At 45.1% G+C, this 27,563-nt stretch overlaps 1 protein-coding gene across 1 annotated transcript; it reads left to right on the top strand.

Annotated features, from left to right (window-relative positions):
• Window positions 1-586: 586 nt before the first annotated feature.
• prkcea (protein kinase C, epsilon a) lies at window positions 587-27,546 on the top strand. Its single transcript, XM_058062384.2, has 15 exons — window positions 587-1,651; window positions 12,232-12,295; window positions 17,785-17,950; window positions 18,035-18,069; window positions 19,613-19,701; window positions 19,796-19,925; window positions 19,995-20,137; window positions 20,307-20,406; window positions 21,187-21,407; window positions 22,095-22,268; window positions 22,345-22,499; window positions 23,492-23,630; window positions 23,807-23,995; window positions 24,739-24,885; window positions 25,730-27,546. The coding sequence occupies exons 1-15, from the start codon at window positions 1,307-1,309 to the stop codon at window positions 25,877-25,879; spliced, it is 2,247 nt and encodes a 748-aa protein (XP_057918367.2). The 5' UTR covers window positions 587-1,306; the 3' UTR covers window positions 25,880-27,546.
• The last annotated feature ends 17 nt before the right edge of the window (window positions 27,547-27,563 follow it).

The raw sequence follows: 27,563 nt of genomic DNA, 5'->3' as shown, positions 1-27,563 counted from the left end.
CCCGTGACGTCATCTATGGGTGATATGATAAAATGGCCAGCAGAGGGCGGCAGTTGTCCATGTTGACAACAGCAGCCCTGTTTGAGTGCTTATCTGTCGTTTGTATTCATTTAGAAAAACAAATACGTATACATAATTACAAAAGCACACTTCGTGCACAAACTATACTGCAAAATAGGTCAGACAATTGTTGAATAGTTGTAGGGGTGTTTCAGCTCTATTTTTGTTTATTAAAACAATACTACAATTGAATCATTAGCTTATATTGGTGGATTAAATATTGATAATTTGCTAAATACGTAAAATTATGATCAATAATTTGTTTGCCTGAAATATTTGTGGTGTTTGATTTATGAACAACAAATTAAACCCAAAATCATTCAACGATCGTGAATATTTTCCAGTAAAGCATCAGAATTGGCAATAATGTGCCTGCATTTTCTTGATGTCGTATCGATACCAATATTTTCAGTATCGCCAACCGCGAGTCTGGTCACTCACGAGTACGCGCCTCGCCAACCTCTGCGTGCGCGTGAGCGAGGCTGTGACGCGTTTTGCGCATTTCCTGCACTAAGCGCGCACACGAGGAGACGGGAAGCTAGGAGATGAGGGGAGGGGGCGGTGGACAGACTGGCGGACGCGCGCACGGAGCCACCGAAGAACGGCAGAGGAAAAACCGAACGTTAACGCAGCGACGGCGTGATGGACTCAGGCGGCTTGTGAGTAACGGCACACAAAATACACCGAAGCACTCCGAGCCTTCCGCAGCCGAGAACCAGCCTCGATTTGACGGGTACTAGCGAGCTCCAACCCGCGGGGGATTATCATCCTTCGAGGCGAGGGAGGGAGCCCGGGCTGGGGCTGGAGACTGGAGACTGGAGCGCCAATCCCGGATGGCTAGGCGCGGTTGCTCTCGCTCTCCCCCACCCTGACCCGGGCGAGGCACACGGTGGACGACGATAGGGGTTGGGGGAAGAAGAGCTGCGGGGACGTCGGTTGATACCAAGCGGAGGCCATTAGTTGTCGTTCCCGCTCACCGCCTATTCAGATCCCGGCCTGTTTCCGCTTGTGTGCACCATAAACAAACAAACAAGGACAGAGTGGGACATCTTCATCCTTCATCGTCATCACCAGACTTGTGACATGGCTGAAGGTTCAAGCGTCGTTATGGCATGTAGCAGGACCGTGTAGTGACACACACACACACACACACACACACACACACACACACACACACACACTCACTCACTGGAAGGAAACCCACACAGTTCGACTATCCAAAAACACCTACTAGCAGTAGGCAACCATGCCAGTGTTCAGTGGCCTCCTGAAGGTGCGTGTGTGCGAGGCGGTGGACCTGAAGCCCACCCCCTGGGCCCTGCGTCACGCCGTGGGAAAGAGCGGCTCCTTCCTGCTGGACCCCTACCTGGCCCTCAACCTGGACCAGACCCGGCTCGGCCAGACGGCCACCCGCACCAAGACCAACAGCCCCGCCTGGCACCAGGAGTTCTGCACCGAGGTCCGTGAGGGACGCAGCTTGGAGCTGTCCGTCTTCCACGACGCACCCATTGGCTACGATGACTTTGTTGCCAACTGCACCATCCAGCTGGAGGACCTGCTGCAGAACGGGACCAGGCACTATGAGGACTGGGTATGTGATGATGACACTGAATGAGCCTTCTTGCATGTTGAAGTCATGGAAAAAATGTTATTGTCCTACTCGAGCATCAATTGTTGCTTTGTTGGTAGATCTGATTCTTTCCCCATTGATGCTAACACATCAGGTAGTGCTCATCATGTTGACTGCTGTGATACCCGGCACCAAAATGTGCAGTGGTTTCACTTTGATTGCCAAACCTTTACGGACGTAACCCAGGCTTGCAGGCTTAAGTTAACACTAGCTTTAACCAGGACGCAGGTTAGTAGGAACTCGGTAACATGTTGAACTTACACTTTTTCGATTGTGCATTATAAGACACTCTCCAACAGGAGATGTGTCATAGTTTTTCATAAGATTTTCCAATTTATATATCACAGAGACGTTCAGACATTTCATCCAAGAACTTGGCTAAAATCGTGTCAAATGCTAAACACGGTAAAGACGGTAAATACGATAATCACATTTCACGGAAATGTTACCACTGACAACAATATAGCATTAAGGAGCGGGACAGGAAGACACAAGGAAACGTTAACGTCGCTATGTGAGCTACCGCGCTAACGTTACATGTTACACGTTAGAACTTTTTAAAATAGTTTTCTCTCAAAAGTGGGGGAGATGGTTCAGTGCTTGCTAGCAGACTGTAGGGACACAAAGTACTACTGTTAGAAGCGCATTAAAAACTTTGTGGGCCAAACATTCCCTAACTCTAACCTGTTCTCAATGTCTTTTTTAAAATTGAGAATCTTTGTGATCCGCGGCAACGTTCCTGTGCTCAATTCCTGGTATTCCTCTCAAGTGTTCAGGCATTCTGCATCCAGGTCAGCCTGGTTGTCTTATCTTAACGTGGCTGAGGCTCAGACAGACTGAGGCTCCTTTCATTCCTTATGGTTTCTCGTCATGTAATCTGCTTTGGACTCGGGACCGCAATGTCGGACGGTGCGTCCATCCTTTTACGCGAGCGGATAAAGGCCTATTTGTTTTGGCTGTAAGAGTTTGTCCTCAGCGGCAACATGTGATTCCGTCCCGCTCAAAGACTTTGATTTATCTTGTCTCACTTCATGTCGGGGAATTTGGACCGTTGGAGACGCTTGCTTCAATTGATCACACGTACCATTTGGAATCTGGTTTTTGGCGCAGACCCCAACTGAAGTCCTTCCAGGATGAAATACTACACATTCTTATTACAATGTTGTGAAAAAAACCCATATGTGCATGCAACCCCCCGTAGGGGCGCATTCCAAGAAAGGGTGCGTCTAGCCCACAAACACTGTCCACAAACATGCTGTGCTGAAAACGCAATATTTTGCCACAAAAATGCTTTATGTTGCGAAGATGTTCCAGAAGCGAACATAAACCAGAAGATGTCCTAGTTTGGATCAGAACCTGTGGAACACATACGTAAACAAGATGGCTGCAAACCTCGCATCTGCATCTGCAATGGACTGAGCGCAGTCATGTGACAAAACAGTAAGGTAGAGCTATTTGTGAGAACTGGCACTGTTTACTTAAGTGGCTCGAGCAACTAACCGGAACCATGTTCCTCATCACCAAAATCTGACCAGAACTGGGCTGATCCGACCAAGTAGGAAGTTAGTCACTGTCGATGCACTACACGACTACACTGCTGTCACACAACGCCACACACGACCACAATGTATTTGTGACACATAAACCTACACATAATGCTCAGATCCACCGAAACATAAGACAAAGTACTGTGTTCTTAGACTTGAACACGAGCATCTTGACCTTCTCCACTCTAAACCACTTCAATCCCAGGAGGATATAAGCATAAAATGCATCTAAAAGGGGCTAAACATGGACCTTTACAGTTGTGGTAGGTGTTTATCGACGTATGCTTATGTAACCTTTTCCTAAGTTAGCGTATAAATAGATACAGGCTCACATTGACGTTGTCCCGCGAAGCTAAGGTCAAACCGAATGGATCACTCTTGTTGATTACCCTCCCATTGATTAGTTGGCCGCCGCTGCCACCCGCTTGACAACAGCCACGCCCACTTTTGTCACGCTTTAATTAACTCACCCTTGCTGGCTATTTCTGTCGTGTGGGAAGACGCTGCATTTGCGTACCGTTGGGTCTTTGGAGGCACCAATACTTCTAGTCAGTATCCCTTCAGCCAAGCGACAACTGAAATTCGAATTGAATCTTTCTGAGTGACTTTTCCGAAAACAATGGTATACATGGAAAGGAATATTCTAGTCTCTTGTCTACATGCACCGCTATAATCCAACAGAATAGTCAATGGGGCATGCCCAGTAAAACGTAAACATCAACATCACGTGATACCGACATCCCCGAGTTTTTCTTTCACTTGTTGGAATAACTCCCTATTGCCAGTTTTTGCCATATTTGGGGGGGGGGGGTGTTAACTAATGAGGTTGTCCATGCTGTGTTTTTGTAGTGCAGTCAGGCAGGCTTCCACAGCGGACTGGTAGAGGCACACTCCAGCCGCAAGCCTCTTGTGACCTCTTGTTGATGAGTAAATGCGCGCCGCGTGGGAATCCAGAGCGGAGTTACGATGCGTACAAAAGAAAAAATATATATTTTTAGCTATTTTTAGCGCACGAGTGGGACAGCACTTACGTCAGAGAAGAGTCATCTTTCCTGCATGGCTCCAGGATCCATATGATAACACAGCTAGTTAGCGCTCTGTCAAGCTAGCTTGTACAGCTCAGACGTCAACGTGAGAGTTGCCGATGCGAACAAATGAAAGTTGATTTAATTTACTCTAGTTTTGTTGATTTTGTGTGGACTTATTTCAGAAACATAACACGATAAAAGGGTACTTCAACCATGCTCCCTTTTTATTTTTTCACGTCTAATTTCTAGGCGCATATGCGATTGAATTAGTTGCACTGTTCAACCCTGCGTGGGAGACCCTGGATGTGAGATGCGAGCTGCTTGTCGCCTCCCTTGTGCAAGATTTGCTACGCGTTGGTGATGATTTTCGCAGTTTATTTGTCCCCTCTCGTGTCTGGAGCCCATTAGGAAGAGGAAGAAGACAAAGCGAGGCATAAATTGATTATGAAAATAAATGTGACATTTAAGTAAGTCAACTACGCACATATTGCTCATCAGACTTAAACATTTGAGGATACACGGCTTAGCCTGCTCATACTCCATAGTCTCCGCTTTGTTGTAGTGCTCCGTTTTGTCGTTGCCCTCAGTCTCTGCTTGGGTAAATCACAAACAAGTAAAGACGGGAGACAGACAAAGGTGATTTTTTTTCTGTTCGCCAAACGGTACATTTTTGTGAATTGTGCTCACATGTGCGTTTGGACAAGAGAAAACGAGTTAGCATAAGCTAGCTAACATTGCATGTCACAGGAGGCCCCTTTTACGACTATAAAGCTTGCTGAAAAAACCTCTATCAATGTTTTATTGTGATCATACATTAACAAGTACGGTAATACAGTAGCTTGCCGTATTTTGATGATTTAAAAATTTTGATTTCACATAGCAAATAGGAGCTAACGCTACTTCCATCACAGAAACAGCGACAACACTTCCAATGTCTGCTCTCATTTGGATGGCTGTGTCTTCCAGTCCTCAGGTAAAACATGTTGACAGGAAACAAAACAATATTGTTGACGTTGTGAGTGACGCAGAGACTAGCGAGGTGTTGTTACTCCGCCGGGTAAATATACTGTAGTTTTTGTGTTGTTGCTTGGTTAATATAGAGGTTATTTATGTAACTGGAACACTGGTGGGGTATTTTTGAGTTTTTCTGGGGCTTTATCAACGTAATAGGTGCCTCTCTTGACTTTCAGTGTTAGCTAGCTCATGCTAACTTGTTTTTTCACATTATAATGCACAGAAAAGGGAAATAAATATGTGTTAATGTTTCACAAATTGTGGATGATGAGCAAATGACGTACTGTATGGGCTGTCTCTTTTTATCTATTTTAGTCTTTGGAATGCACACAAAGGAGAAGGACGTGTGTTCATGTACCAGATAAGGATTGTGGATGATGGGCAAAATTCTTTCAAAAAGTGCATTTTCCTTTAAACTTTAATGAATCCCCAAAGAGAAAGTGACTTTTCATTGAGCTTTTTGTATTCTTCCTCTTTACGATTGAGTATATACTGTAAGTAGGACGTATAAAAGTAGAATGTCAGCAGGCCCGTGATCATTAAACATGGAGGTCACGCCACTTTTCAACACTCGGAAGCACTGCTGCACACAGACATGTTTCCATAACACTAACGTAACACACACACACCCTTGCCAGGTTAACAACTGAGAACAAGCAAATTATCGTACGGCATTATGTTGGAAAAAAAAAAGTCAAAATTTTGAATGTTAATTTTTCAAATGTTTTGATAATGTGATAATTTTGGGGGGTATACAGGAAATAAAAGGATATTTGATGTTATTAAAAAAAAGTTTTGTACAAAAAATCTTACATATTTTGGGCATTTCTTAGATTTATTATGAATTAATAAGTTAATATTTTAAATATAATTTCTTTGTTTTCCTTGCCACCATGTTGTGTGCATAGAGGTAACACTGGGAAGTAGTACACATTTAAGTAAGATTTGTATGTGATTTCTCACTCCATTTTTGTGAGACTACACTGAGCACCAGATCGTCACATCCTAATTATATTCACTTAACATCCATCCTTCATTTGTCTTACTTGAAAGTAGCTAGCAAGCTCCCGGCATTGCTGAGTCTGCAGAAAGAAGCGGTAGAAAGTGGCTGCAGTGCCACTTTCAGACGTCTTTGGCCTTGCGGTGCACTTTTTTGGCAGCGTCCTGTCACCTCATTCCATCCCTTCCTGCTGTGAGGTCACAGCTGCGCCGTTGTCACCCTGGGTGCTCCCACGTGCCCTCCCTAGTCGTGGCCACTTGCCCAAGTGTGGTATCATGGAGTGTCTGGTCAAGTAGGACAGGCCGGACTTGAGACGCATGGTCTCCCTAGTGACAGTACGCACAAACACGCCGAGACAAGCAGGCCTGCTGACGACAAATCAGGTCAGCCTCTGCTGCTTGTGGATGCAACAAGGCGTTGCATGCAGAGGAAGCGAGGGAAGGACATTTGGGAAAAGGTCTTTCGCATTTTGGGGTTAAAAAATACCTGTTTTGTTTTCATTGGAAGGTAAATAGTGGCACACATACAGGTGTTAGCAACAGCTGTTTCCCAGTGGAGGGGCTGATTTAGCATAATCTAACGTGCTGAAAGTATGCTCATTTAAGGAAAATCCTGGAAATGGTGCCCTTTCCAAAATGTCTTTTGTCCCGTGGATTCCACCATAATTCCTGGTTTGGGAAGTAGTGTTCAATGAGTGGCGGTCGAGTGGTTAGTCGCAGGCCTCACAGCTAGGAGACCTGAGTTCAATTCCACCCTCGACCATCTCTGTGTGGAGTTTGCATGTTCTCCCCGTGCATGCGTGGCTTTTCTCCAGGTACTCCGGTTTCCTCCCCCATTCCAAAAACATGCTAGGTTAATTGGCCACTCCAAATTGTCCATAGGTATGAATGTGAGTGTGACTGGTTGTTTGTCTATATGTGCCCTGGGATTGGCTGGCCACCAGTCCAGGGTGGACCCCGCTTCTCGCCCGAAGACAGCCGGGATAGGCTCCTGCACCCCGCGACCCTCATGAGGAGTGGTAGAAAATGAATGAATGAGCTCAGATAACCAATAATTTCAATCAAAGCAAATCAAACATTTGTCCTCCTGCCTGTGATGCTAACAAACGCTTCACTTTCCAAGAAAGATATTTGTACCAGGGAAAGACACCCCCTCAGGCACACAAAAAAACCCACCTGAAACGCCAGCGCTGCGGCATTTGAAAATGTTTGCCGGAGACCTCTGTGGCATCTTACTGGCTGCTCTGAGTCTGCGTCTGAATACAGTGCACCTTGCTGGGCCACAGGAGTTGGCTCTTCCTGTTCTATAGTCCTGATAGTATTGATGTGGTAGCAGTATAGTCATGATATTTGATTAGGACAAATCAACAGGTACAGTGTTTGAGTCCCTCTTATTTCCAGGTGTGCACTAACTACAATTAATTCTAAATTTAAAAAAAGTAAATATAAAAAAGGCCCTGCCATTGGCTAGCAACCAGTCCAGGGTGTACCCTGCCTTTGGCCCAAAGTCAGCTGGGATAATGATGATAAGTGGCATATAAATATATATAGCGCCGTAATCACTTTCATGTAATGCTGCAAGGAAATATCCACTTTCAAGATACTAATGATGAGAATTTGGTCAGAAATTGAAATGACAATTGGACATAAATATCCTGAGCAGACAAGAAGAACGTGTGTGTGCCATAAACAGCGTTAAGGTGACCCTTTCAGAACCGCCACACGCCCACATGACCCGTCACTTGATATCAGTGGGGGGGGGCTACTTATGGTAGTGCAGCTCCTCTAACATTATTAGCTGGGTATGATGTTCTATTAAAGATGCAGGACTCATGCTGCTTCACTTAGCACTCAGCTCTGCGTGTGTGTATGTGTGTATGTGTGTTTGTTCGTCTATCTTTGTGGGGCCTTGACATCTTCACTTTACCGGGTCATTTTGAGAAGGACTACCTCGAGCGGACCAGTGTGTCGTCCTGACAAATGCGTCATGTGACAGATGGAGGGTGGGAGGCCTCCTGTCGACGAGACTAAACGTTCCGCCGAGAGCCGCCCGAGCCCTGTCTGCTGCTCAGTGGCCGGCGTGTGGGAGGAATGGGGGTGTTAGCTGCACAGTATTGATACAAAGCGAGCTTTGAGTGGCCTTGTCTGCTTGCTTGAGTGCCGCCGCATATGCTACGTGTGTGTGTGTGTGTATCCTGTTTGTGCTCAGCCTGGTACTGTATGCGGTTAATGCTAACGTCCCTCTGAAGTCCATTTTAGAATCCCTAGACACACACATATAAAGCTTGGTGAAGTTATCCCTCCTCTGGTACTTGTGTGTGCGTGCTAATTGGACTAACAAGATTAATGAGGCCTGCTGGATTCTCCTTGCATCTTTTCTCACTGTGGCGAGGTGTGTTCTGTAGCATCTGTAGCATTTAGCATTTAGTACATTCATTCATTCATTTTCTACCGCTCATTCTCACGAGGGTCGCGGGGGGTGCTGGAGCCTATCCCAGCTGTCTTTGGGCGAGAGGCGGGGTCCACCCTGGACTGGTGGCCAGCCAATCACAGGGCACATATAGACAAACAACCATTCACACTCACATTCATACCTATGGCCAATTTGGAGTGGCCAATTAACCTAGCATGTTTTTGGAATGTGGGTGGAAACCGGAGTACCTGGAGAAAAGCCACGCATGCACGGGGAGAACATGCAAACTCCACACAGAGATGGCTGAGGGTGGAATTGAACTGGGGTCTTCCAGCTGTGAGGCCCGCCGTGCAGCCCCGTACAATATTTATTATTATTATTTATTACAGTGCTGCCAGTGTATTTTTATAGTGTAATATAGACCTGCAACAAGGAATTGACAAATCTACGGCCTCAACGGTGACTCGATTAATCCAAACCAATCCAAAGCTTCAGTTTAGTCGATTTAAAAAAATTATCGTTAGTTGCAGCCCTAGTCTAACTGATTTAATATGTTATTGTTCATTGCTCTAATTGCTTCATTAATCATCAACTGATTTATTCCCGTCATGTTAAAGTGAAAATGGAGTGCACCACTCGGCTGCAACCAGCAGAGGTGCTCTTGAGTCTGTTTAATTGATTTATTGTTGGCAGAATATTGAGTTGCTGCCAAACTTGCTTATCGATGGATAATATCATCAGGGAATGCTCTTTTTTATTTTAATTTATTTTCCAAGAACCCTCTGGATTTAACCCTAACCCTAACCCTAACCCTAACCCTAGGTTGGTAGGACATAACCTGGTCTCGGGCCAGACTACGAGATTAGCCTAAGTTAACGCAGCTGCTTTAAAAGAGAGCAACCTTAGCTGAACACACAAGTCCGACTTTCCGACATTCACTAACCCACGAAACATGCATCTGATGGATGCATGTCGCTTCCAGCGAACCAACCAGTTGGATCAAAGCCTGGCGTCCTAATAGACGCTGTGTTCAAGTCTCAGCTTTTCATCGCACTTTTGAGTTTTATCAAGTGTGCCAGATATTGTTGTCAATCTGAGCCTATCCCTGTCCCGAAACTGCTGCCACAGACACACAATGTAGCTAACACAGGAGACCATAGAGACCATTATTGTCCATGGTTGATATGTCATACAGACTGACCACATTTTCTCGTAAAAAGATCTCGTAACGCGGTTGGCTCCAATGGCCGCTGCCGCCGTCGTGCCATCCTGCTTCGTTCCCAAATCTCTCCCAAGTGCATCAGAGGAGTTATGCAAGAGGTTGCGTTTGAGGATTAGCAAATGGTTTTTCAAGGATAGACGTGAAGAACCCAAATCCCCGTCAAAATCGTACGCTCCACGGACACATTAGCTCCATCTGCACAATCAATATAAGAACTGTGGCTGTCGCTGTGTAGAAACATGACCAAGTATGAGTAAATAATTCCGATGCCCTTTGGGACACCTGCAGTGTTATCTCATGGAAGGGGCGGAAGGGGGGGGAAGTTGAACATTCTGCTGTCTCATATTTGTTTGGGAGCCAGCCGTGTTGATGAGCAGCTCTCAGCGAGTCGGCCTGCGTTGCATAAGAGGATCTGCGGCTGTCCCGAAGCTTAACTAAGGATTTAAAACCACTTTTTCTCTCTCTCGCGCGCTTGCTTGCGTTCCTCCTCGCCTGCACCACCCGCCTCTTGAGCACTCCTCTGTGGCCCCCCGCTTTAATCTCTGTAATTGCATGTGTATTGTAAAGGGACTGGGGGTGATGTCATTAAGGGGTTGAATAATTCAGTTTATGCGCAGAATGGATGCTGTCTTTTATAACATTTGGGTCTATTCTCCCTCTCCCATAATCGCCCTCCTGCACAATTATTTGATTTTGCGTGTTTATGTACACTTTGCGACCGTGTACGTAATGAAAAATCAATGACTCGTGCTTCTATTGCTGCAAGACAAAAGATAATCACACAACCTAACCTTGCCCAATGCTAACGCTAACATGAATGAACTATGAATAGTAGTAAAAGTACCTCAAATGATCATGGTTGACTTTGGCCTATAATGAGTAAATGCATATTTAAGTACATTTTATATTGTTTTTGCCTAAATCAAGTTTTCCACCAAAGGTCACATAGTGAAAAACAAAAGGATGCAACTTTGCCACTTGGGCTGCACGGCGGCTGCCGAGTGGTGAGCACGCAGGCCACACAGCTAGGAGACCTGAGTTCGATTCCACCCTCGGCCATCTCTGTGTGGAGTTTGCATGTTCTCCCCGTGCATGCCTGGGTTTTCTCCGGGTACTCCGCCCCCCCCCCCCATTCCAAAAACATGCTATTAATGTTAATTGGCCACTCCAAATTGTCCATAGGTATGAATGTGAGTGTGAATGGTTGTTTGTCTATATGTGCCCTGGGATTGGCTGGCCACCAGTCCAGGGTAGACCCCGCCTCTCGCCCGAAGACAGCTGGGATAGGCTCCAGCACCCCCATGACCCTCTTGAGGATAAGCGGTAGAAAATGAATGAATGAATGAACTAGTGAAGATAATGATGATCAGGATGTAGCTCCAGGACAGCCAGACATGGAACCACCATGGAACACTGATGGCCTCCGAACCTTCCCTGCGCGCTAACCACTTGGGCGCCGTGCAGCCCTTCACCAGTATAAAGCTATCCTATTCTCTCTGTGATCTGGTGGATATCGTTGTTGTGTGTTTCATTCATGTCTAAAATGTGCTAAGCGTGTTTGGTCAGAAGAAGAAGAAAATCCCAACAGCAATAGTTTCAGCTATAGTTTAGTTATAGCTATAGTCTTACTCTATTGTTGCTTTACGGTATGCACATATGCACATGCACATTGTGAGCTCATGCACTGTATTTCCTCCAAGACTGCTCTGAAGACAGACGCAGCAGAAATGTAAACACAAGATCACATTACAGGGCTGTAGGCTTAGCTTTTTCGCTCGGAGCACAGGTGCTCCCTCAATGAAACAAATTTGGACAGCACTTACGTCACAGAGAATAGTCATCTTTCCTGAATCCCGGCAGTATCCATCTGATAGCATAGCAAGGTAGCTCTACGTCAGTAAGTGCTGCTGCACTCTGTCATCGCTCAGACGTCATTGAGCGTCAATACGAGAGTTGCCGATGCGAACAAAGGAAAGTTGTAGGAAATTTATATACAGATGCACAAAAAATGTACCCTAGTTGTGTTCATAAAATGTAGATGGATATTGGGTAATGGGAGTGTAAATGTGACTATGGGGTGTTATTTCATGCTAAGACTCGTATTTAGAAGGTGGTAAACAAGCTTTCTAACTATACAACATAAAATAGAAAATAATAAATTTATGAATAAAGGAAATTCACTTATCACAGTCGGGTCTGGAACCCATTAACTGTGATAAACAAAGGATTGCTGTGACCCTTTTTGAGTGGTGGGCTGATAGGGGCTGTTTGTTTAGTAATGTCATTTGTAATGCATCTCCCTCCTATTCTTTGTCCAGATCGACTTAGAACCAGAAGGCAAGGTGTACGTCGTCATTGATTTGTCCGGATCTTCGACTGAAGGTAAGACTCAACATCAACACATGTCCAGTCCATATGGTTATCACTACTCTATCTCTTTTTTTGCCACTACTGTGAGCATCATCTTGTCGGCAAATTACCTTCTTCTGACTTCTGGCTAAAATGTCCTCACTGTTCAGGATTATGGCGCCACCTGCTGCTTTGGCATGCACTTGACAGCGTGCCAGTGCATTTCCATGTGCATGTGACACTGGATTAAAACAATGTGGAGCCAAGAGTCAGGGGGAAAACATTCTCTCATATCTCTTCTACCTAAGCGTTATTAATATTATGTTGTTATTGTCTACACTTTTTTTCCCCATCATCCACAATCTTTATGTTCGCACTATTTTCTTTATGTTGTAAAGATATAAAAACTGCTTAAGAGCAGCAGGAACGACTCCAAATTGTCCATAGGTGTGAATGTCGGTGGGAATGGTTGTTTGTCTATATGTGCCCTGGGATTGGCTGGCCACCAGTCCAGGGTGTAGCCCTCCTCTCACCCCAAGACAGCTGGGATAGGCTCCAGCACCCCCGCAAACTTTGGTAGAAAATGAATGAATTTATGGGAGTCCAGGCACGTCTGACTTGTCTCTAGTTATGTTTGGAGAAGTTAAGTTTGTTATTAATATACACAACAACCATCTCTTTTTGGGGGGGTAACCCCGCCCACCTCATTATGCAAAGGTTCATTCACTCAGCCCCAGCAAACTTCTGGAGGCAGAGTTGAGCGAAAAACGACAGCTTCGGGTCTCCAACCAATTGTGGAACCATGACGACGGAAAACCAAACTCTGAGAAGCAGATCCAAAGTAGCTCCGAACCAGGCACAGTGGAAAAGGGGTAGTTGTGTGCCGATGTGGGTCTCGTTACATAAGGTATTCCCATTTCCACAAACAGGAAGTCACGCGAGACCCGGAGGCATGAAAAAATAAGTAGACGGGAGTGCCTGTCCGTGTGATGCCATAATAATATGCACCTCTCACAATGCATGCATACATACATAAATAGCATGCATGAGATCCGTGGAAGCAGGAGATGGAAAGATTACGATGAAAAATCCAAAGCAACACAGCCTCCGGCCATCCTGTTTTCTTCGAAGGACGGAATCCTTGGAACTTTTCTCTCACAGCCTTCCCGCCTCACCGGCTTTCTCCACGTCGCCTGATAGGAGAGCTGTTCTCACCTGCATGCTCACGCCTGGATATAAATAGTAACCTGCTTCCAATGGGTGTGTGTGTGTGTGTGTGTGTGTGTGTGTGTGTGTGTGTGTGTGTGTGTGTGTGTGTGTGTGTGTGTGTGTGTGTGTGTGTGTGTGTGTGTGTGTGTGTGTGTGTGTGTGTGTGTGTGTGTGTGTGTGCGCGCATGTATATGGATGGATGCAGGCTGCAGTTTAGCAGATTCTAGCCTAGTAGATTCTTAAAATAGGTTAGATTGAGCCATGGATTACACACACACATATGCACACACACACACACACACACACACACACACACACACAGATTTACAAGAGACATCTTGTCCTCCTCGTCATGATTAGACACTCTTTGTGATGACCTCACAACCCCTTCGCCCTCATGACCGCCCACTCTTGAACTTCCTTCCAGGGTTCAGCTGTGTGCGGATGTAAACAACTGTGTGTGCATGTGTGTGCGTGTGTGTGTGAAAGGAAGAGAGTGTTGGTGGTATTTTTAGGATGGCTACCCCCCCACCCCCACCCCCACCCCCCACCTCACTGCATTTCTTCTACTGCTGCATCTGCTGGAATAATCTGACCTAATCTTTTAGTTCTTCCTCTTCCTGCAATCACGTATCTGTTGCTTTAATATCAACATATACTTGCATTTGAAAATAAGACACATTTTCCAGAAGATTTAGGGAAAGTAAGGGAAATTGTCATCTCCACATGAAGATTATAGATGATGTGAAAAAAGGGTTTTTTAGTGATGATGCGGGTGGAAGCTTATGCAGGGATTTGTGAGGGAGACCAACAAGGAGAGAGTTGCAATTTATTCTAGAGGTAACCAGGCTGTGAACAAGAATACAGGTAGCATGGGAGGTCAGGGAGGGGCACCCGGACTCTTGTGACGATTGTGTTGTCCATGCTGAGGGAAAAACTGTCAGGTTTGGACAGTGTAGAACCAACCAGAAGGACTTGTGTTTTTTCACAGTTGAGTTGTCAAGCAGGTGGTGAGGGAAAATAGAATTTGGCTTGCTTGTGCGGTACAGCAATGTAAATACTGCATTGTAAAGCAATAGAAATGGATATGGTGATATTTATGGAAGATATAAAAAGGAGGGGTCCTACAACAGAGCCTTGAGGTACGTCTGTGGTAGCGGAGGAGGACTGGAATCTGAGCTGGATGAACTGAAAGACACACGTTGGCCGTACGGAAGTCGTACAAAGATGTACAAAGTTTGTCTTGCAACCTGAAAAAAACGGTAAGCACACATGGAGTTTGGTTGGCGTGACAAAGAACCTCTTGCGGCCAGTCTACAGATTTGAACGTCATATGCGTGCCCTCCTCGTGTTTGTTGCATTTTTTTGCATGTAGACCAGACCATCCGTAGGGGCCCGTACAACCGCTTGTGACCTCGGCTTTACTTTCTCTCGTTTCCCTTCATTTTCTAGAACAACACTGGAACCTCAGTTTTTGTTGACCTTAGTTTTGATATGACGTTGTTGCTAAAATGTACTGTCCCAGTTTTAGTATAAAATATTGCGTCTGTACTGTAGTGTTTCAGAAAATCGAGTGCCCAAACAAAGCTGTATCAAACTGTCGGTACATTTTAAAAAAAATAGAAATACAAATTAGCTGCCATGGGGCCAAAGAAAGTAATTTCATAAAGAAAGTGAAAAACACTATTGAATTCCATCTTGCCATGATGTACGGGAGGTCCTATCGAACTATTGCCATTTATAATTATGCTGTATTGTTTTCTGCATGTAAAACTTTTTTTTTCATATATTTGGGTGTTTGCAACAGATCAGTTAAATTTACATTATGGGACTGGTTTTTCCTCTGACCTTTTGGAACACAGACTTTACTTGCGACGGCATCCGTTACGCTGATGTTGCCCGAGTGTTAGTTTTTTTCCATCCATCGTCTATTCCGTGTATCTTCACGAAAGCTAAAATTCTGTAAACCATCAAAATGGTAGGGCGGTGAGAAAGAAGGGCAAAATCGAAGAACTTCCCGGGCAAAACAGGACTGAGAAGAAAGTCATGAGTTTCACTCTGCTGCCCTCTGCTGTCTCCTTGCAGCCCTGCTGGAGACTCCGCCCTCCTGCTCAGCTGACCAGCACACCTGTAGCTCATCTACAGTTCGGCCTTTTTAAGCCAAGCGCTTTAGCTCACCCTTGTCAGATTGTTGTCTGATCTCGTCAACTTTGTGCACGCTTTGCTCAGCCTCCTGCTTGAATCCATTTTTTTCCTTTTTCCTCTGGTGCCAACTAGTTAAGTAAGTTATTGAGCATTATTCCATATACGTTATTTGCTTCTTTGTGGGGTTTTTTTTGTAATTTTTACTTCCCAGTGACGGTGTGTCACTGGTGTTTTCTCTTCTACTTTGTCCATCTACATCCTGCCTTTGCTCTGGCGTCCACAACACCTGGCAACCTTGCTAGTAGCCATAGCGGTACGAGTATCAATAATAATAAGTGCAAAACTGGGTTCATTCCAACTGTTCTGTTTAATCCCAAATAATGATTATTATGTTAAATCTGGATGGATTACACTGCCACCATGCGTCTGTGTGTGTGTGTGTGTGTGTGTGTGTGTGTGTGTGTGTGTGTGTGTGTCGCCACGGCGATCACTCCTCACAAACCTCATCAACCTTGTGTGTGCGTCCTGGACAGATGGATGATGTATTATGTAAAACAAAAGTGATCCCGCTGATGGCCTGTTTAGCCAGCCCCCAGTTCCTTCCTACATCACACACACACATTCATGCTGCCACAGCACGATGCCTAATTTTAACCTTGTTTGTCATTTTAGTTGAAAATAAACATGATGATATGCCTTTATTCGTCCCTCAGTGGGGAAATTTGCAAACATTTGCAACATGCTCATTCTAAATAGTAGAGGTGACGCAATAGCCCCTTTCACACAGAGATTCTGCAAAACAGCTGTAATGTAGATGGAGTATTGAATTCCCAGTGCCTTTTACACAGAACCCAGCCAAGGTGGAATATAATACACATTGCCTGTACCAGGGCACTTGATAGTTCCTGTGCTTTTACCAGCGGAATAGTGTCAAAACTGTTAGAAAAAGCCATTAGAAGACGGTACTGTGCTAATTAACCATTAATGATAAAACGGCCCCTTTTACTGAGCTTCTTAAAACTGCTCTATTTTTTCCCTGGTTGTTCTACAGTATGTACTGTAAACGGCAGTGACACAAAATGGCAGTGATGAAGTGGACCTGGCAATACTTCATCTTAGGACGTTGTGTAAGAGTGGTAACGGAGACGGGACTGTGCCTGTGTGAAAGGTTAAGGTCAAGGTTTATTAGAAAATAGTATCACCAATAGCTGTAGAAAGTTGAAGTTAGCGTGGAGCAGCCCACATTATCACGGTCATTTCACTCTTGATGCACCTGAACGTGTGTGCACGGAAAAAGACATATGCCGCCTTTTTGTGCATACTCACCCTTTGTATACAGGAGGCCCCAGGACTGTCTTGGCGGTAGACATTTCTTGCATCTTCGTACCCCGTTAGCATTTTTGCTAAAAGGCACCAACACACAAGTAAGGCTTCAGACATTATAGTTTGCAGTGCTCCGTTTTCTCGCTGCCCTCAGTCTCTGCCCAGAAATAAATCCAGGCGGCCCTCTCCGAGTGATGCGTTCTTTGCGGTGTGTTTTTTGGAGTTTTTCGTGGGCCACCTCAAACTGGAAATGTGAATGGTAAAGGGCTGAGAATGTCATGTAGTAGTACTGTACTGTACTGTACACGGTGTCCCTCAACAGTGTGCCTCCAAGTGAACTGTGGAGATGCTCTGTAGTAAGCACATCTCAGGCTCACTCTGGAGAGAGGCGCACCATGAGGGAGGCAAACTAGGACAGCAGCACACAGGGAAAAGTGTGCAGTGTGTGGGTGCATTTTTGTGTGTGGGGGGGGGGGGTGGAGGCGGTTCTCTTGTCTTAAGGTTACCTCTGAAAGTGCTGGGCTTTCCAAGGGAGATGAAGATGCGCGGAGGGGAAGAAGAGGCAATGGATGCTTGGATGGCGCCATGAGGAGGAGTTTTTTTCCTTTCTTTTTTAATACGCCGTCCTTGCTTGCAAGTGCCCACAAGTTGAGGTATAAATAGCTTGTACGTATGCCTCAATGCGATGAGGAAGATGCAAGCGAGGGAGGCAAGATGACAGCCCACCACCTTATCTCCCCCAGCACCGTTAAATGATTAAACATCTCAGGCAACACAATTCCAACCATCCCCGTCTCCATCCCCGTAAACGACTCTTTTTGTATGTGTGCCTGGTCACCATGCAGCCTCGGGAGCCAACGACAATGAGGAGCGCGTCTTCCGGGAGCGGATCGGCCCCCGGCGGCGCCAGGGTGCAGTGCGGAGGCGCGTCCATCAAGTCAATGGACACAAGTTCATGGCCACCTACCTGAGACAGCCTACCTACTGCTCACACTGCAGAGACTTCATATGGTACACACACACACAGACACACACACACTGCTTTATTGAGGTGTGTTTGAGGTTGACATCTCACTAACGCTGACTTCCTCTCAGGGGCGTCCTGGGGAAGCAAGGCTACCAGTGTCAGGGTGAGTCATAAATAGCATACATCACATTTTACCCATAATGAAGCCATATCAGCATGCAAAACAGTACAAATACATACATATAGTATACTTTTACATTGACAATATATATGGACATATTTGGTATATACATATTTAAGACAAAGGAGCAATATGTTAATGCTAGTCAAAGATGGTCTCTATAGAGCAATATGTTAATATGTTAATGCAGATAAAAGTGCCAGAAAACCTCTTCTCTATAACAGGAACACTTTGCTGTTTTTAAGGACCTGCAGCCAAAGTTCAAGTCAAAGATCTTCTAGATAACAGTAGCATTCCTGCAAAAGTATTAGCCAAAGATCTTCTATGACCCACTGTAAGATGGGTCGCTGTAAGATCACTGTAAAAGTGCAAGTCAAAGATTTTTTATATAATGGGAGCACTCTGCTGTTTTTCAGAACCAACTGTAAAAGTGCGAGTCAAAGATCATCTATATAATGGGAGCACACCTACAAAAGTGCTCGTCAAAGGCCTTCTGGGACCTACTGTAGAAGTGCAAATCAAAGATCCTCTATAAAATAGGAGCACTCCTGCAAAAGCTCTAGCCAAAGATTTTCTATTTAACAGGAGCGCTTTGATATTAAAGCCAAAGATCTTCTATATAACAACGAGAGCACCCTGCTGGTTTTCAAGAGAAAGAAGAAGAAATGGGTAGTAATCATCCTACATACATCCGTTTATTCCAGTCTATTGTTGGCAATTGCGAGTGGGCAAAAGTGAAGCTCAGGGTCAAGCCATTCAAACGGTAGGATCCCAGGCTGAAGTAAAAGATATGTAGGAATACTAATCTATTTATCGCTGCTCGTGTAAAACTCATGCAAAACACACATTTTTGATATATAAAATGAATTAACCAATGAATCATGTTCAATATTTCAAGTTAATAAAGAAGTAAAATGTTGTTTTTCAAGTGTGCAGGAGTCAGAGGTTGTTGTTTTTAGACATCTTGTTTAAAAGCATTATTCTGACATGTACATAATGAGTTATTTTCCGTTTTTAGTAATCTACTGTATAAAAGCTAGTGAGAGATTCTCTTTAGGGCTGCAAAAGTGCCAATCAAAGAGTGTGTTGCTGTTTTTAGTCATCACATGTAATAAAAAGCCATCAAAGGAACCCATTGCTGTTTTTTAGGATCTACTGCAAAGGCCTTAGTTGAAGGTTGGCTGCAATTTTCTATTTTTTGGAATCTATTGCAAAAGTTTTTCTTTCTACCAAATTATATTGTGCATTGTAATGTAAACGCAAAAATATGACATAGTTGTGAAACATTTTACATAAGGAACTGTTAACAGGTAAAACCCTGCAGCGAAGCCTGCAGAAAGTTATCATATGAAATGTATAATGTTTCTTATGTTCTAATGTTCTACAGTAAATTAGCAGTAGGGGTCCGTGCTACCACGTGTACAAGCCCATGGGTGGCATTTGTGGATTTGAACGCACCACCTGGATGCAGCGGCCAGGTTAAAGAGCATTCTCTCCCTTAAATGTAGCTTCTTTGCTGTTGCAGTGTGCACTTGCGTTGTCCACAAGCGCTGCCATGAGCTCATCATTACCAAGTGTGCCGGGATGAAGAAGCAGGAGGACATGCCGGAAGAGGTCAACATTATTTTTGCAACACTGCACTACCACTACAGCCATTTTCCCCCCTCCAAGGAGTGTGACCTCTCTTTGCGTGTGTCTCCCCCTGCAGGTGGGCTCGCAGCGGTTCAGTGTGAATATGCCCCACAAGTTCAGCATCCACAACTACAAGGTGCCCACCTTCTGCGACCACTGTGGATCCCTGCTATGGGGTCTCATGAGGCAGGGCCTGCAGTGCAAAGGTGAGGAATTTCCTCTGCTGCCAGGGACTTTAAACAATCACCGCTGAACAAACCTTTTTGTCTTTATAGTGTGTAAGATGAATGTGCACAGGCGGTGCGAGAGCAACGTGGCTCCAAACTGTGGCGTGGATGCCCGAGGCATCGCTAAGGTCCTATCGGACCTGGGGGTCACGCCCGGCAAGATCTCCAACTCGGCGCAACGTCGAAGGAAGGTAAACTGCACGCACCGGAGTTTGAGGACGTACCGGACATGCTTTTGCTCTGAATGCTGCCGTGGGGGCAGAGTATATCGATACCGTGCTTTTTCACCGATCGGAGCACCGATCAACAAATACCTGTCAGACATGGCTTGTGACACTCACTCATGTTGCCTCTTTCCAGTTGACCCCCGGGCAGGACCCTCCCCAGTCTCCCCCTGAGTTGTCGCAGTCGGAGAACAGCTTCAGCCAGCCGGCTGTCCCCGCCTCGCCCTCCCAGCATGGTAAAAAACCCGTCTTGCATTCAAACATTGGCTAGCATGTAGGAGATACGCTGACAGTGTCATGTGGCCTTTTCAAAACAAGTGTTGTTGGCCCACTGAGAATGAACCTGAGGAGCGATATCGCACCGCCCACCGCCATTTGCTGCTTGCGGTTAGTCATCAACTTCTCACACTTTCCCTCACACAAGCTGAGGGAGACAAGAAGTTAACTTTCTCTTACGTGGAGGCCATCTTGTTTTGTTCTCTAAAGTGTTTTCAGGGAAAAAAATCCCAGTCAAAGACCCTATATGCATGAGGGGAGCCTTCTGCTGTGTTTAAGCATATACTGCAAAAGCACGTAGCAAAGAGCTGCACTATATTATATTATATTATACTATATTATATTATATACAGGAGTGCATTGCTGTTTTCTGCCTCTTAAAGACAGGGGTTATGCTGTTTTTTAGGACTCACCAGGCAAAATCTGTATAACTATAATAATCTATATAAGTGCTTTGTCATATAGAGATGCTGATCGCTGTTAGTAATCTACTGCAAAAATGCCAGTCGAAGATCCCATATATGACTGGATGCGCTGCTTTTTTCTAATATCTATATGACTTCATTGCTGTTTTTAGGAATCCACTGTAAAATGACAGGAGATTTTTGCTGTTTTTGAACTGAACACATGGGCTGGTCTGATATCATTTATGGGCTGGATATGGCCCGCAGACTGCCAGTTGAAGAGCCTGTGAAACCATCTTGCTTTGAAGATTCTTCAACCTGATGTGCTGCCCACAGACATGGCGGAGTTGGATCGCCTGCAGGATGCACTGTCACTGGACCAGCAGGGACCACAGCACTCCTCTTCCTCCTCCTCCTCCTCCTCCTCCTCCACAAACTCCTCCTCGTCCTCGTCCACAGTCTCCTCCTCGGGGGTCCGGGAGAACGGGCAGAGCCAGAGGAGAACCCTCAAAGACTTCAACCTAATCAAGGTTCTCGGCAAAGGCAGCTTCGGCAAGGTTGGTCTGTTGTTTCATGCTTGTGTTCTCTCTTGTTGCCGGGTAGAATTTCAGCGCAAGGCTCAAGAAAGCCCTGTTTGGCACAGTAAATAAAATGAAGCAAATAAATACAAGGAGAGGGCTTAATGTCAGCTGAGGGCTTAATGTCATGGCATATGACATCTAAGAAGTTACAGTTAGATGACCAACAATTCAACGGTTCATGCTCAGAGACTAGGTTGGACATACACCAGTCAGACTAGACTAGACTAGACTAGACTAGACTAGAGTCCACAAAAACTGTCAACAAATACTGTTTATTACAAAAAGTGTCCTCACAATGAGGGGAAAATACAGTGTCCCCCATCCCGTTCCTGTAATGGATTGTCCAACCGAACAGAAAGCTCAATGAGACCATCCCAACACGTGGTATCGTCACATACCGCCAGCTCGTCCTTGACACGGACGTTAAGGACCTTTCAAAAAATGCCACGTAGGGCGACCTCATCACACCTGCTCTCCGCTGCCAACACCCAAAAATCAATAGAGAAAGCAGCTACAGAACGTCTCTTTTGCGTAATATCAAAAACTTGACTCAGTTGGGCAACAATCTGGCAATGAGTCACTTCAAATACATGGTATTTAAATATGTATATGTGCTTATATATGTTTATGCAGTTCAAGTTCAATTGGTGTCCTTTCTTCCAGGTGATGCTGGCCGAGCTGAAGGGGACGGAGGAGGTTTATGCCGTCAAGGTTCTGAAGAAGGACGTGATCCTGCAGGACGACGACGTGGACTGCACCATGACGGAGAAGCGCATCCTGGCTCTGGCCCGCCGACACCCCTACCTCACCCAGCTCTACTGCTGCTTCCAGACACGAGTATGTGTGTCTTAAAAGCATATAATCCACGCCTGTCTCCGTCCTGCCCGTCAAAAACCGTGTCTTCTCCTTCCAGGATCGCTTGTTCTTTGTCATGGAGTACGTGAACGGAGGAGACCTGATGTTCCAGATTCAGCGCTCCCGCAAGTTTGACGAGCCTCGCTCTCGATTTTACGCCGCTGAGGTGACCTCAGCGCTCATGTTCCTGCACCGCAATGGAGTCATCTACAGGTACCCAACGACCAGACCTGTTATAATTACAAATTACCTTTAATTACCTGTTACAATTGCATGCTTAGAATTGAGATTACGTTTCTATGGGAGCCACATGCTTACATGTGAAAAAAATAATTATGAAGGCTTGGGTTTGATTCCTGCTTTCTTGCTGGGTTTTAACCAAAAGACTCAAACTAATCCACAAAATCACAACCAATCCGTAAAATAGAAAGAATCATCATTTAGAAATATGATTTTTTGGTGCTTTTCTGACTGCACTTTGGTTAGCATGAGGGAGCTAACAATGCAGGTCATGGGACACACCTATTTTGACTGTATTAAGTCCTAAAAAACCCTCATAAATGTTCCTTTTACATAACTGACCTGTATATTAACCACACAACAGCGATGTTGTTACTGTAGCAGCTAACACAAAGGTGAAGCTAGTTGCTAGCCAGCTAGTCGTTTTTTTTTTTACCAGGTAGCAGCCAGCCGGTGTGGTACGCCAGTAACATAGTTCGATTGATGTAACATTAATAATAATGTCGTTGTAGTTTGGTTAATATGCAGACTACATTATATACTGAAGGACGTTAAAAATAAAACAAAACCAAGTGTATTTTGAATATATATTTATTGATATATTCTTCAAATTTCATGGCAACACTGCCTGATTTAACAATTTCATAACTGTACCTGTGCACTGTATGGTCGTACACCATTCTCCTGGAGTCTTGGTCGAACCATCCATGTACAAAAACGATATTTTTTCCCAGAAAGCTTTACATACAAAGTGTTTCCCTTTATGTGCATTCTTAGCTGCATCTTTTTGGCTCTTTTTATATCTTTAGAACTCATAGAAAAGATATGTGACAGACAAAAAGACAAAAGTGCAGTTTTCCTTTAAAATCATAGAATTGCTCCAAAATATCCTGGGTTTATGAATAAGGGTAAATTATTAAGGGTCTATCCTGATTGGTGGTACATTTGAGCTGTGTTTCTCTCAGGGATCTCAAGTTGGACAACATCCTGCTGGACGCGGAGGGTCATTGCAAGCTGGCCGACTTTGGAATGTGCAAGGAGGGCATCATGAACGGCGTGACCACCACTACCTTCTGCGGCACGCCTGACTACATCGCCCCCGAGGTGAGTCACAGCTGAGAGAAGATCAAAGTTCCTGGAATGTTTCTTACGTTTTTTTCCCAACAAAGACGGCATTTGATACATCTGTTAAATAAGGATCACTTCCACAGAATTGGGGGGGGGGTCACATTCTCATCTGCACCGGATGTATGATTGACGATGCGCTCCTTGCCCTTCAGATCCTGCAGGAACTGGAGTACGGTGCCTCGGTGGACTGGTGGGCCCTGGGGGTTCTGATGTACGAGATGATGGCCGGGCAGCCCCCCTTCGAGGCCGACAACGAGGACGACCTGTTTGAGTCCATCCTCCACGACGATGTCCTCTACCCTGTGTGGCTCAGCAAGGAGGCTGTGTCCATTCTCAGAGCAGTACGTGTCATTGAACGCATCAGGGCTTTTTTTGGTAGCGTTTGATATAGTGATGTGGAAAGGAAACAACCTGGCAACATTTTAAAGCGCATGCAGAGGTAGATAAAGCTGCTCACTATACATCTTGTAGAGTCCATAACAAAAGGAGGTTGCCTACAGCCATAGCTATTTATACAGTGTTTCTGACCCAGCACTAATTAGAAACCACTAATTGATAGTAATTCTGCCTTTTCAAAGATACTCCACCAAAGGGTTTCTTTGTGTTTGTTCATCATTCTATGTATCATCGAGGTGTGCTTTCTAAAAATGTGACACCCAGGGCAATTTAGTTGAATAGCTGGAGCTCTATGACAATGTTCCGGTCCAAAGAGTTAAAACAATCATTCATTTTGTATGCACTAGAAGCTGCGAGCACAATCAAAGCCATTGAAAGCGCACTTAACGCCATTTAAAACACACACAAAAAAAGCAAGCAGACAAAAAGTCAATCAGGTGTGCCATAATAACAACGGGATGATAGCGCCACAAATTGATGCTGCTGTACTTAACGGGTGACACCACAAAAGCGACTGCTTTCAGCGTCAGGAAACGAGTGGCCCTCTACGCCGACCCCGTTTGATGACTCTGTTCTGTTACCCTTCTTCATGCCATTCGTACGCCGAGCCATTAATACCACGGCCACCTTGCAACTGTGTGATAAAGAGCTGCATCTGTCGTGGTCACGCCGCCCTGCTTGTCTGCAGTTTATGACCAAGAACCCGGCCAAGCGTCTGGGCTGCGTGGTGAGCCAAGGCTGCGAGGACGCCATCAAGACGCACGCCTTCTTCCGAGAGATCGACTGGGTGCTGTTGGAGCAAAGGAAAGTCCGACCCCCGTTCAAGCCCAGAATTGTAAGAAACATTAAACGTATCATTCTTATCATGCTGTCCAATGAAAAACTATTTCAGGTGGCCTTGGGTTTTCCACTTTACACACGTGAGTTACCAACTGCGGCAAAGAAAAGAAAAGCCATCACCACAGAAGTGAAAATGACCACAAAGAGCTCAGTGAGAAGAGACATGCCCACCATCATTTCGGATAAAGATGATTGAATGCTATATTGTGTTTTGATGTTATGTTAATTAGCGACTTTAAATTGCTAATAGGTATGAATGTGAAAGGAGGTTATCACGCAGGCCTCACAGCTAGGAGACCCGAGTTAAATTTCACCCTTGGCCATCTCTGTCAGGAGTTTTCATGTTCTCACCGTGCATGCGTGGGTTTTCTACGGGTACCCCCCCCCCCCCCTCCAAAAACATGCTAGGTTAATTGGCCACTCCAAATTGTCCATAGGTATGAATGTGGGTGGGAATGGTTGTTTGTCTATATGTGCCCTGGGATTGGCTGGCCACCAGTCCAGGGTGTAACCCTCCTCTCACCCGAGGACGGCTGGGATAGGCTCCAGAGAAAATACACTTTGTTCTATGTACAAAGTCAGTTTAAGAAATACATTTGTAGTTCAACGAGGACCTCTGGTGGCGGCTCAGGGGACATATTTGAAGTTTATTGTCTCATGGAGCATAAAGCAATGCCGTTTACCTGCACTGAGCTGAGAATCAAATAATGAAAGGAAAAATAGTAATTTATACGCAGTTTAGTGAGATACAGCAGGTAACAAAAAGGTCAAAAGGTGGCGCTCTCATATCACATTTGGTTCTGACAAGGGACGTGTGTGTGTGTGTGTGTGTCTTGTAGAAGACCAAGCGAGATGTGAATAACTTTGACCAGGACTTCACCAAGGAGGACCCCGTGCTGACGCCCACCGACGAGACCATCATCCGGCAGATCAACCAGGAGGAGTTCAAAGACTTCTCCTACTGCGCCCCTGAGGAGACGCAGGCCTAACACACACGCACACGTGCACACACACACACACGTGCACACACACACACACACCCGAGTACAATCCTCACATTTCAGAAACCTGTTGATCACATCTAGACGGCACCCAGCCATTATTGTCTAAATAGTGACTACATGTCCACGTTCTGTCCCGGGTGTGAATATTAACTAACCCGTCGTGTAGCAGTATCCTGATCCTCTTGGACATGGAATAGAATACAGCTGAGCTGGTCGATACTGGAATTCTCCTCCACTCCTTCATGATGGTGGATGTTAGCCACCTGGCTCTCCTCCTTAGCTTCCTCCATCATTTTGGAGGTGCGTTTGGCCTCATCATTCTTCTTTTCCACTCAGTCAACTGCAGCTCCTCCGGTGTCAGAAGCACTCGTGCAGCCCTGCACCAGAACTCCACCGCCACCCTCTGCTTGCCTGTGGATAATTGTCTTGGCACTCGCTTGATAATAATGGCTGCGTGTTGACTCGTCAGTGGATGGTGTATTTATACTGCTTTCCAAGCTAGACACTGACTACTCTAAAGTATATGCATTTTTATAGTGTTGTCCCTTGACAAGATATACTTGCTGAAATGTGAGGGCTGTGCGCACTTTTTTGTGTTGTACATGCAGACGACACATGTGCGTCAAAATCCCTTTACCGCACACACACACACTTTGACTTTAAAAGCTATTTGGTCGTTACTTTCAGAATTTTTACAGGCGTCATGGTTGTTGTCGTACTTGTCGCCTGGGTTAATTATGACTATGAATATGCACACCTGCACATGCTTTAACACACACACACACACACTCCCATCCAGCACCATGTGGACTGAAGGTGCTGCCGCCTGTACATAGCAGCCTGTGTGGAGTGGCTGTATTGTGTTGTTGTTGTCTGCTAGCTCGCTAACAAGAAAGCATGGACATCCCCCACAACCCCCCCGTGTTTTAATTGCCCTCATTGTGGACCAGTTAGGGCCTAAATATACCCCTCTGTGCAATACCCCATCCATATATATATATATATATATATATATATATATATATATATATATATATATATATGGCCCTCTTTTACTTCTTTTTTTCTTATTGCTTTGTCGTGATTGACTCACTGTCTCGTGTGCATCCAATGAATGTGGAGCTTTACAGGCTATTGAACTAATTACACAACAAGCAGGAGAGGAACTCGCTCGTTCTTATTGGGGATATTGTCTTGAATGTACATTTTCTATGCGTGAATTGTTGCCACCATCAGTGTTTTCACCCCCTTTACCCCCGCAGCAAAAAAACAAACAGCCACTTGCTTTATTTCTTTCTTATTGCTCGCGCTTTTTCTTTTTTTATTCCAATTATTATTACTGTAAAGTCTGTCATTGTGTATATTACTCCTAAATATTCTATTATAGGTCTGTTACCGCCGAATGACAGGAAACAGGCATTTCTCTCTCTCTCTCACACACACACACATAAAAGGACTGTTGTTGCGTGCACTGTACATCAAAGTGGGGGGGGGGGGCTGTGCAGTAGAGTCGGTGTGTGTATAGTGACGTTTTGTGCATCCGGGGATTAGCCTGATCCCAGTCACACTATCTTACTCTGTGCCAAAATGTAGTGCGACAGACATTCTTGGTCCTGTCTGCTCTGACTCCAATAAAAGAAAAACACTGAGCTGTCCACGTTGCTGTACG

Source organism: Doryrhamphus excisus, unplaced genomic scaffold (assembly GCF_037039965.1).
Source record: "Doryrhamphus excisus strain RoL-2023G ecotype Guam unplaced genomic scaffold, RoL_Dexc_Guam_v1.1 HiC_scaffold_24, whole genome shotgun sequence".
Classification (NCBI taxonomy): domain Eukaryota; kingdom Metazoa; phylum Chordata; class Actinopteri; order Syngnathiformes; family Syngnathidae; genus Doryrhamphus; species Doryrhamphus excisus.
Note: the sequence above shows the minus strand (reverse complement) of the source record. Positions and strands in the feature narration are given on the sequence as shown.

Coding starts and splice junctions, on each gene's coding strand:
- prkcea (XM_058062384.2), top strand. CDS start 1,307: ATGCCAGTGTTCAGTGGCCTCCTGAAGGTGCGTGTGTGCGAGGCGGTG. Junction 1,652..12,231: donor CCAGGCACTATGAGGACTGG/GTATGTGATGAT, acceptor TTCTTTGTCCAG/ATCGACTTAGAACCAGAAGG. Junction 12,296..17,784: donor GTCCGGATCTTCGACTGAAG/GTAAGACTCAAC, acceptor GTCACCATGCAG/CCTCGGGAGCCAACGACAAT.